The following is a 12,241-nucleotide window of genomic DNA, read 5'->3' on the forward strand; positions in this document are numbered from 1 at the left end:
AAAAAGAGCAGATAAAGGTACTTAAATTCTCTTATATGTCCAGTTGAATATAGCAAGTTCTTAGCCGGCCAAAGCTGAGGTTTTTAAGCAGAAAATATTTCACACTGTACCACTTAAATAGGCAAGGACAGGAAATCAAAGAATGTGACTACCCCCATACCTGTAATTACTAGCAAATAACAAAATTCAGCAAACACTGACTAACTTCCAGTTCAGCTAATATTCCTTCCACACAGTTAAAATCAATTTAAATACTGTATTTTTTTGAAAAAAAAGCAGATAAAGGTACTTAAATTCTCTTATACGTCCAGTTGAATATAGCAAGTTCTTAGCCGGCCAAAGCTGAGGTTTTTAATTTTAATTAATTTTCTCCATCCAGTCTCCAATATCAGCTATGGAATATTTCAGGATTTTCGGTCACATGGACTCTATAATTCTCATTATACTTCTGGCCAAACTTTATATGATCCTAATTCAACGGTTCTTCAAATCTGTTTGCACCCAACATGTGCAACTCCCATAATTTCAGATTCCAGTACCAGAGTTTATTAAAATGGAATTGCTTAGGTGGGTGGACCAGTTATCTCTCTACCCATGTCTTCCCTTCTGACTTCCAGCTCCTACTGAGTTTGTAACCACAGTTGCCTCAGACTTTGCTTGGAAATCTGTTTCTAATGGGGTGAAAGCCTCAGGGCATGTGGAACAAGCAATACAGACTAAAACACAAATGTCAAAAAAATGATGGCACTAATAAATGCTGTCAAACCTCTAAACCATCTTTGGGCTTCATGTCCTCTGCTAATAATTTCACAACCATGTGGTACATAAACAGACTTGAGAATAACCAGACCACACCCACTATTCAGACTAACTGTGATAGCCTGGGACGTAGCATATCATCGCAGTCTATCCATTTTGGCTGCAGTCAGAGTAAAACATTATTGCAAATGAGCTGAGCAGGACAGATCTTCACAAATAAAAAATGAATCTAGGGCTCTTCCAGGAACTGATCCAACTATGGGAAACTCCTCAAATAGATCTGTTTGCATCCATTCACAGCAGTCAGGTAACGAAATTCTGCTCCAGGATTCCTTGCAAGCAGGCTTGGAAGACAAATCCTTCACATTTTCATTGAAGAGAAGGGAATGTTCCTGTATGCCTAAGTAAGATTCATGACCATTTTAAGGCTCAGAAACCTCTAGTTCTACAATATTTGTGCGACTTTTATCCTCTGGCCTTTCTTATTCATAGGATCATTTGAAGTTACTAGGCTATTGACCCTGAGGCCCTTACAAGCCTAGCCAAGAATTTAGACCCATGTTCGAACAAGTCAGCACCCGATGCCCCTGTTCAGCCAGGACACAGGTGGAATCCCAGGGGTGTATTTTCTGTTCCCTATCCAGTTATCCGGGTTGCTCTAAAAGGTTTAATGAGCTACTCTGCTTGATGTGGAGAGGGAATCTATTCCACAAAAGGGGGAGTCTCTAGGGCACAAATCTGTCCCACCAACAAGTCTTATTGATGTCACAGACCAGGATAAGGTCACGCGAGTGGGTTACTTGAGTGCAGCTTGACATGCGAATATACAGCAGTTCTATCAAGGCTGGGTTTGAGATTGCTTTGTATGCCAGGCAGAAGTCATTCTTCTATCAAGATTTAGTGTTTGGTCATCTCTGCTTGTCTGCCCATAGATTTCCTATCGTTCAACCAATCCTTAAGTCAAACAGTTTTTGAAAAGGGTTCTGTATATCTGTCAGTACAGAAAATAGATGGCTCCTTCTTCAGATCTCAGTTGTGTTCTATAGAAACTTAGACTTTTTCCACCTGAACCAACTCATGAGGCTGAATTCAAGTTCTTACCTTAGAAGATGGTGCCACTCATGGCTCTGACTTCTTGAAGAAGAGTATGCAAGTTACAAATCTCTTATGATGAGCTAGCCTTATCTCATTTTTCATAAGGATGGGGTATCTTTGACAACAATATCCTTAATTTATACCTAAATTGGTTTCAGAGTTTACTTAAGTCAAGCTACTTATCTCATTTTTTTTCCAGAACCAAAAACATAAGGTAGAAAGGATTTTACATACTCTAGATGACCAGAGGCAACTCAGACTCTATATTAACAGGTCGAAAATCTTCAGTAGTTCAGATCAACTGTTTATTTACAATGAATGTAAGAAAAATGGATAATCACTGTCAGAACAATCAGTCTCCAAATGGTTGTCTAATATTATTATTTTTTTTTATTACACTTAGCATAACAAAATACTTCCAGCCAAGGTCAGTTCCCGTTCTACCAGGGCTTTGACATCTTCTATGACTTTTTGGAAAAAGGGCTGGACTCTAGAAGTATTCTAGAGGCAGCAGACTGGTTCCCCGTGCATACTTTACAATACTATAAATTAGATTATTTTTTCACTTCCAGAGACAGTTTTTGGTAGGACTATTCTATAGGGGCTCCTGGACTCTTGAATATTCTGCCTCCTCCCTTTTGTCTTTCTTTCTAAGTTATAGAAATCTAACCATATAGCTTAGGTTACTGAAACAGTAATTTAATGAAGAGCATGGTACCTTTCTGTAAGTTAGCTTACCATAACAGTAGGTGCTCAAACAGAGCACGCTTGCAGTTGAGATACCTTCTCATCATTCCTCTATTTTTGTGTTATTTTTTATCAAAGTGTGGATATTTTTTGTTACCTTTTTTTTATTTTTTTAGGTTCACAGATTCATAGATTAGTACTATTCTAATTGCCCTTGTGGGTCATTTTAAGCCTAGCCAATTACCCCCATATGAGAATCAAACCCTGCACTTTGTGTCTGTATGGTAAACACCTTAACCATTATGCCAACCTCCCTCCTCTTTCCTAGCATATACCTAAAAGACAGTGCTCTCGCCTCCCTCGCTCTAAGGGAAAATAGTTCTGAAGGCTTGGCACCCTAACCTCTGACTTTATATGGCTGTCCTAGAGTAGTTTAGTGGTTTGGGTATGTGGAAGGAGCCCTAAAGCTATAGCTACTGATTGGATGTCATATCCTTGGCAGGATATAACCCTTATAGCTTAGGCTAATGCAGTAATTTATAATTATAATCTAATAGTAAAGAAAAAAAAGCTATATTTACTTCCCCACATACAGTAATGGGGAAAATATAATAAAAAAATAAGCTAAACATAAAACAACTCTCAAAATGTAATCCAACTGCACTAAACCCACCAAGAAAACAAAAATACAAATTCACATAATGTAAAATAACAAAGATTGAAAAATCTGAATTTCATATTTGTATATATTTGCACTGTTGTTCTCTAAACGTGCTTAACTATTGCAGCTAAGATGTTAATTGCTTATACACTATACATTGTCATAGGTTCATAGGTTCATAGGTTCATACTAGGCTATCTGCCCGAGGGCATTTACAAGCCTAGCCCATCGTTTTGTGGCTTACGCCACCCCTTTAGTATGGGGAACTATACCCATTATTTTGCTGTGCCTCTGTCAAGCAGTGACACTGAGGTAATCCCTGGGGTATATCTGCGATCTCCCATCCATTGGTCAAGATTCCTCTTGAACAAGGCCAGCGAGGTGCTCTGCCTCACATATACCGGGATTTTGTTCCACAGCATAGGGAGTCTTTGGGTGATGAATCTATCCCTCCAGCACGTCCTATTAATAGCCGTGTCGAGGTTTAAGTCTCCCGCCCTTGTGGCTCTGACGGATCTAGATTTTTTGAGGTGAAGCATATTCATCAAATCTGGGTTTGACATGGCCTTGTATGTTAGGCAAAGGTCACCTCTGAGCAAGCGGTGGCGACTGAATAGAGCTGGAGTTCTTTCAGTCGGGCAGCATAGGACAGATTTTTGAGACCCTTTATCCTTTTGGTGAGGAACTTTTGTGGCCTCTCCAGCTGCTGCAAGTGTCGGGTCAGATACATTCCGAATGGGGCATTGTACTCAATCATTGGTCTGATGAGTGATGAGTAGAGGGAGACAATGACCTCCCTTGATCTAGATGAGAATCCCTTCATGATAAGGTGGGCAATGTAGAAGGTCTTCCTAACTACTTTAGCTACATGGGTGTCGAATGACAGACTACTATCAACCTGGGTCCCCAGGTCCCTGATAACTTCTTCTGTGCTCAGTGGATTGCCACCTATTTGGTAGCTAGGGGTAACCTTATTTTTCCCGAAGGGTATGACTATGCATTTTTTGGCATTTAACTTTAGGCCATGGCTCTGGCACCAGTTATCCGTTTCTGTGAGACCCTTCTGAAGGATATCTGTGTCAGATGTGTTTTCTACTATGGCGCCCAGTTTGCAGTCATCTGCAAACTTTGTCAGCCATAACCCTCCTGTGTTTGCTTGTACTTCGGAGAAGTAGATGCCAAACAAGAGTGGGCCCAGGACTGATCCCTGTGGGACACCACTTGTGACAGGCTTTGAGTCTGACATGGCGCCAGCAACTCTGACCCTGTGGGTTCTGTCACTCAATTAGCTAAATTAGCCTGAGTCATGACTGAAAGGAGTCATCAGACCAGCTCACATACCCGGTCAGCAAATAATATAATATAATATAATATAATATAATATAATATTATAATATAATATAATCAATTCAACGGCAAATAAATGAACCAATTAAACACAAAAGAACCCAAAATATACACTACCAAACAACCAACATAACATCCCTCACCTCATTCAAATTCAAAATACATAGATTTCTCAATAAAAACTAAAACAATAAAGAGTAATGCTTAAAACAGGGAACGATAGCCAATCAGAAGACATGATAAACAAGTGTTAAATACATTTAGAATGCAGTAAAATATAGTAATAATTAAAAAATACAGATAAAAATATCAAAGTGCCTAAAATAACATCAAATATTCAATAAACAAACCTCAAAAAAAAAAAAAAAACAGTACCAAATGTCCTTAGGTCAAGATTCCGTAAGGTTAGATTACACCTCACCCCTCCCACTCAGAAAACCAAAAGAACACTATATATTTGTATATCTACATAAAAATAAGAACGTATAGAAAAATAATAAAATAATAATAAAACAAATAAGTAGAATGTATGGGGGTTGGGGAGTAATGAATGAAATATCTGGTACTACCAGATATAAGAACTCAACAATGTTTCAAAAACTTGTTCAAAAAACCCACAACACCAGATATTTTGTTTACTATACTCCAGGTCCTAACTTGTTATATGCACGCACAAGTGCACACACCAGCAGATATACAATATACATAGCTATGCATAAACACGTGCACACACATTAATGCTTTACAAAAGGATGCTGCTGCCTGTTGAGTTAGCCCATATCTGCAGCTAGCCTTTAAGAAACAGCACCTCTACCCCTATTATGTCCCTTTTTTAGCTGTACATTGTTTTGAGCACATTCCCTACAGATAACTGGTTCATTCTAGCCAGCACCCATATGGAGGGATGGTTCCCATATCTCAGCCTGGTAATTTAAATACTGCTTCTACAAGACCTGGGCTGCACTTGCAAGCACCAACTTTGTCCTAGTGATAAATTCATGCTTAACAAGTAACTGCCTGCCTCCAACGCAGTAAAAACACTTGTATCTAAGGGCCAGAATTCCAATACCTCACGTACAACACCTTGCAGTCCTCCACTGGACCCCAATCACACAAGGGAGGCCATTAGTTTAGAAACCACCCATCCAAACTCATTCTCAGCTGGTACCCCCCACAGCATTGTTCCACTTGGGGGGGGGGGGGGCTAATTCAGTCACATGTATTCACTCTGTAAAAAAACACAACTTTTTTACAGTCAAAGCACAAAGTGGTTTATTAAATATCCAAAGAACACTGACTACCTAGTAGACCTCCTCAGAATCATTTGATCAGAATGCAAACTTTAGTCCAACCTCTAGTAACACTAATATTTCAAACAAATCAAACAACCCTCAAACCAGGAGCTCCAGGTCAAATTCAGTTTTACTGGATACCAGGAAAGGCTCATCATGCCAAAGTGCACACTTCTGATGCAGTCCAGAAGCACTATAGGGTTTAATTACATATGTTCATCAACACAAAGCACAGAGGCACTGGGAATCAAACCTGGATCTGTCTGCTTTAAGCTCCTTTACTGCTTAAAGCTGTTATCTTAGATTACTACATCATACATGTATACATCAAACAACAAAGAACCAGTTTCATTCTACTATGCTTTACGTCTGTGCTGTAAAAGTTCAATGATAATGAAACTGCTATATACAGCTGAAGTCTTTATCAAATCATATTGTAGGAATGAACAATGTCTGCTTCTGGTGCAGAGTGTTAAAGCTGTGAGCTATACTTTCTGTGGTACAGAGTTTGATTTCCTCAGCCCTCGTCCGCCTACTTTGTGACCTTGAGCAAGTAGGGATTTTGTTTAGGCTCCTCATTGGTCCCCTGGACTGCAAGCCTAGTAAATACCTAAGACCCTGTATGTAAACAGCTGTGTTGTAAGAAATACATGTGTTACTGCCACATCAGGAAACACTTGACAATTTAGACTCAGTTAATCACATCTTAGCAGAGCAGCTAGTGATGGGCAAACTATTGCCCCGTGTGTTTGTCCCAAGAAGAATGAACTAGTTTTGAACCTCAGCTGGTGGTAAACTTCTTTTCTAGTTGTACAGACCTGGAAGCACTCACATTTTTATGATAACATTTATTTCTGGCAGTTTAAAAATAAGATGGTAAAGATCTCACATGCAGAAACAGTACTGTAAACACACTGCATTGTGGGATTGTGAAAACAAAACTGTTTAACTGGTGTGAAGAACAGCAATCTGGTTAAACAAATTATACAGGTACACACGGATTTTCTTTAAGTAGAGACTGCATATTCTCCCTCTAAAAATAAGAACTGAGGTTTTATTTGGCTTAATGTTAATAAAATATGAGATTTTTCTATCATCTCTGAGTTCTAGACACAAACCATTAAAAAGTATAAATGATACAGCCGTACCTTACTCTGCTACAACTAAGAGAGGCATCTCTATTTCCACACTGCAACTGCTTTATTTACAGGAGACTACAATGAAAGAAAATTAAGTTAGGGTTCCTTACGGAAATTTTGACAGTACCTGCTGCATCTTGAACTAGAGGGATGTCACTTTTAACTGGACTTGGAGCAGCAATGAGTGGATTGAACCCTGTCGTGCTGGTAGGTAGGACAATATTCCTGGTGGTTCCAAGAGAGGCGCTCAGCAGAGAGTAGGACAGACAAGATGGAGAAAGGAGATAAGGGAGGGTAGGGAGGGAAGGCCTGAGCAGGGCCTGAGGAAAGGATGAAGGTGGAGGCTGAGGCTGTAGTGGAAGAGGCAGATGTTGTGGTACACTGTGAACAGCGTCATCAACAACAGCAGCAGCAGTAGAGACCGGGCAGCCTGAAGAACATGGAGAAAAGCAGGAAAGAAAAAAAAAAATCCCAAATGAAAAACCAACAGGCAAAGCAGTACAGATGAAAATGGAAAACACATTCAAAATTTCAGTACAATTAAAAAAAAGAAAACACAGGAAAAAAGATGAAGCAAATTAAACAGCATGCATCTGAGATACAGACAAGTGTTTTTGTACGTCTTGAAAATGCAAAATGTGTGACACAATGGAAGATGAAACAAACTCTTATTATTCTAAAGTGTGTGTGTGTGTGTGTATGTGTGACTTTTGCAAGTGGGAATATATGACCTTCTATGGTATTACAAACAGAAGGTGAGAACTGGAATTAATTTAAGAGCCTTGTCATCCTTATTTTTAAGGAAGAGCACCTTTGTTCATTTGTAAGACTTGTCTCTCACACATTATCTCCCTCTCCTTAATTACAACACACCCACACACCGAAGGTTTTTGTAGTTCCAGTAAGAGCAGCAGAAGAACCAAAACTTTGTAGAACCATCTTCAGCTGTGATACCTTTAAAGAAAATGATTGTAAACCTTTCTTCACATGTACAAGCAGCAGTGACTCTACGGAGAGAACCATTAATTTCTTAAAATTAAATGTTACGATTTCAGTCATTTAACTAATGCATGTCACCTCTGGGGTGGTACAGTGGTGGACCAGTTAATGTTTCTGCCTCACAACACTTGTTCTTCAGTTTAGTTCTTGACTGGGTTGCCTCTAATGTAGAATCTACCCCCCCCCCCATATAAGTATGGGTATTTGTCAGTTTGACTTAATGATGCTGTAAACTCCCAGTAAGTGTGTATGCCCTGTGAGAGTGTGTATGTGTTCTGTGATAAGTTGCTAGCCCTTTCAGGATGAGCTTCAATGCACTGCACACTCTGAATACCAGTAAAGGCTTCAGACCCACCCCCACCCCCTGCCCCCGTGATCCTGCAGTGGATTAAGCAGGTATTAGATGAATTCACAAGTAGTTCTATATTGACTGAGAGAAAATCATGTTTACTAACCACCCCATAAAAAATCACAGAAGACATACATGATAGTAAATATATTAATATACAACAAATATTTTTTTCTGTAACCACTCAGGAATTTAATTATATGCATTACTATACCTAGTAATATTAATGAACTTAAAGAAGCAGTAACTTCAATTGATCTGCCTCTAATAAAGAAATTCTGTTTTTGTAAATGTTAACAGTTGTGTTAATGTTCATTAATAGAGTTGACTCTATACAATGTTGTGAAAATTTATTATATATAACATGACAGAATGAGTGTACTTTGCTTGTATACCTGACATATTCTGTATCTGAATTACTGTAATTTGTGTTACTGAATGACTCTTAAATTTTTGTCACTATGCAGCTGCACCTGGGTCTTGACTGAAAAGGGTCCGTAGACAAGTCCATTCACCCAGCCAACAAAGTAAAAATAAAATAAAATAAAAATAAGTTATGGTTTATTTGCACAGCTGTACGCTGCGTGTGACTACACACAAGTATGTGAAGGAGCAAATGCAAATTAGTTTTGGGCTCAATGGCTAATTTCTGTAAAACATTAATTCCTTTTCATTACACACAATTTCTGTAGAAACATCATGATATCCAGAAAGATAGACAAGTGCAAATCTGTATCTGCCTCAACACAGCCATATCCATCTTTTTTGGGTGGGTGGGGGTTGGGATGTCACTTAGTGTGCAAAGTCTAGTTAGTCTCAAAATTTAGATTTGGCAAATGCACATTTACATTGTTGCCTTTACCTGCAGACGAACTTTCATTTCCGACAGGTGTGCTGGTGCAGCTTCGATCTGGAATCGATGACTCGGATGATAGGCCAGCAGGACTACCACAGGCGGCATAGTCCATATAATCATCTGTCTCTGGATCTGCCATGCCAAGATGAGTTGACTGTCGCCCAGAAAGGCCTCTGGCACTGGTACATGTTGATCCACCCGGCATGTTGCCCATGTGAGAGACGTCTTCGTTCTGTGGCAAAACCTGGGTTTCAACAAATGTCACTGTTACACGAAGCAGATACAGATATCTTAATGTATCACAGTCTCGTTATGTGGAAGGCAGTATCTGGCACAGACTTTACTGAGGTGTACTCAAAGCATTTTTACCCACTTCAAAACCAGTACATTTGTAATACAGTGATATGATTTTGAAATGTATAAAACAGACTGATTATTTCCTAAAAAAAACACAGCCATTTTATTAGATCAAGCTGCTATGTCTAGAGAGGGTGAAACAGAAAGAAAGAGGTTAGGAGCTGTTACAAGAAGAGATAAAGCATTAATCTGTAAAGTTGGATGCCCGGGTTTGAACACCGTTGGCTCATATTTGCTAACTGGGTATTTCGCAGCAAATCCTTTCATTTTCTGATGCTCCAGAGGTTACCCCTTAAGAATGATGTTGTTTTCTCTTCATGAAACTTACTGATCTGCCGTGTATCAATCTGCTGATTGCCCCCGTGTGTGCAGGTGTTGAAGTAGATGTGAGACTTGTGCTTGGCAAGGACCTCTTCTCACATCTACAGGCAGCTAATGACTTTATATAAATAAGTGCTGCAATTCAGACATGCTAACTTATGGCACTGGGTGTGGGTTTGGCTTAATGGTTAAGTTCTTTACCTCACAGACACAACATACAGGTTGCCTAGGCTTATAATGGCTCTTTGGTGTAGTAGGCATAGTATTCTCCTATGAACCTATGAATCATGAACCACCTTTCTGCCCTTTCAGTCAGCTTTTGTTGGGAGGTTGACATAATGGTTATGGTGCTTACCTTACAAACACAAGGTGCAGGGTTTGAGTCTCACATGGGGTAATTGTCTAGGCTCAAAATGGCCCATAAATGTAACCCAACATATGTGAATCGTTTTGCTATACCTGCTATTATATCAATATTGTTTAAAATTGTGCTTGTTTTAAAATGTATTACTGGAGCTTTTCTCCTCGGGTCTCCACTGAAAATGGGCCACAAGCCCAGTTGGACAAACACGGTTAACAAATGTCAATAAATAAAGTGCAATTAGCTTAGTACAGATCTATGTATACTCCACATAAAGATGGCATTTTAAGAAAAGGATTGCATTAATTATCAGTACCTGTAACTGAGGAGGGCAGAGTATGTATATTTGTGGGTGAAAGGTAGGATCAGTCCAGGTATCCTGGGTAAACTACTTAGGGAGGAGGAGAAGGCCTTACTCTTTTGAGGTTGGTCCACACTAATTCTCAGTTCAGGTAACTGGCACTCAGAGGGGGAGATTGTGCCATACTCCACAATTTATTTTATTCTTTGACATTCTCATCTGTTTTAGGCAATGGTTTGATCTTTACGGATATATAGGTGTATAACGTATGTACATGTGGGCGAGGTGGGGGGCTCTGTACCTGGAGAGAGAGAGTGTGTGTATGTGTGTGTGAGGAACATCCCTTCACCACAAGTGCTATAACCAGTCCAGATAAACTGTCAGGATAAATGGTACAGTTGCAGGGACAGCTACTGTGAAAGAAATTTAGACAGGGAAGGAATGGATAATCAAAATGATTTACTTAACAGCAGAGTGCAAATAAGCAAAAAAGAGCACAGACAAAAACTGCAATACGCTTATCAGGAAGAATACAGAATGTGATCTGAAATGGATATTTTGAGATCATTCCACTAAATGAGAAGTGGCAGAAACGGTCACTGCAGAAACAGACATGAGCATTAGAAGAGGATTACTGAATCAGAAACAGTAGATTCGTCAAGGTGAGCAAACAAAACTAGCAGCAACCTATCTATCTCAGTTTTATTCCTACAAACACTTCTTGTATACTGCACAACTTACTTTAAGCTAATAATTACCCAGCACTCCCTTGTCGATCTTGGAAACAGGCACAATAACTATCTACTTAAGAAAAAAATGACCACTCATAAGGTACTCAAACTAGGAAAGGGATGACTTTCATGAGTATATTAAAAAGGCTTAAACACCATTGTCTCTAAGTAACCATGTATTTTTTTTTTTTTACTTTTCCATGCTCCCTTTTACTGTCAAGAGAAAAAAACTGCATTTTGTGTCAATTAAATCAAATGCAATTTGACACAACCATCAGTACAGAACAGTCACCTAATATATTGTATTCTTTTATTTATTGACACCATCTCTTACTTTACTAGTACTAGGTTAGCTACCCTGGCGGAGATTTTAAGCCTATCCAATTTTCCTCTTGTGCTCAAATTAATCTTTGCCATTTTGTCAGAAACTAGCCTTACCCATCCAATGGTCGATAAGTACATATTACCTCAATGAGAATAACTGATATCATACCATAGATAATTTGAGGGGACCCATGCATGGGTTAAAGAATTTAGAAGCTACTATTGTCCATTACTAGGACAAGGGAATTCCTGGGGTAAATTTTCTGTTTCACATCCACAGATCCAAGTTGCGCTTGAATATGGGCAGTGATGAACTTTTGTTTTATGTGGATGGGGAGTCTGTTCCAGAGCAAAGGTATCCTCTGCGAGATATACTTGTCCCTTTAAACAGTTCTGTTGGTGTTGCAGAGCAGGTTTAGATCTCTACACTAAGTATTTCAGATGCCATTTGACTTGCTGGTGTGCAGTAAATCCATCAGTATGGAATCAGAGGGTGCCTTGTATGTCAGACACAGGTTATGTCTTAGTAGTTTACAGGATATTGCGTACAGTGACAGGGCTTTGAGTCATTCCATGTAGGCCAAGTTGTTTAGGCCTTGCATCCTTTTAGTAAGGTATCTCTGTGGGCATTTCAGTTGCTGCATAGATCTGGACAGATACAC

General features: G+C 39.2%; 1 protein-coding gene across 3 annotated transcripts in view; it reads right to left on the reverse strand.

Annotated features, from left to right (window-relative positions):
• The window catches only part of CASZ1 (castor zinc finger 1), a 668,840-nt gene that overhangs the window by 19,892 nt on the left and 636,707 nt on the right, over positions 1–12,241 (reverse strand). For 2 of the 3 annotated variants that reach the window (XM_044063158.1, XM_044063157.1), the window contains 2 exons: positions 9,191–9,428; positions 7,108–7,410 (listed from right to left, as the gene is read on the reverse strand). In XM_044063158.1, the coding sequence (XP_043919093.1) occupies positions 7,108–7,410; positions 9,191–9,428 (541 nt within the window). The remainder of the gene's footprint in view (positions 1–7,107; positions 7,411–9,190; positions 9,429–12,241) is intronic. The other variant, XM_044063159.1, reaches the window with a different exon arrangement.

Source organism: Protopterus annectens, chromosome 2.part1 (assembly GCF_019279795.1).
Source record: "Protopterus annectens isolate FY-2018-M chromosome 2.part1, PAN1.0, whole genome shotgun sequence".
NCBI classification, from domain to species: Eukaryota; Metazoa; Chordata; order Ceratodontiformes; family Protopteridae; genus Protopterus; species Protopterus annectens.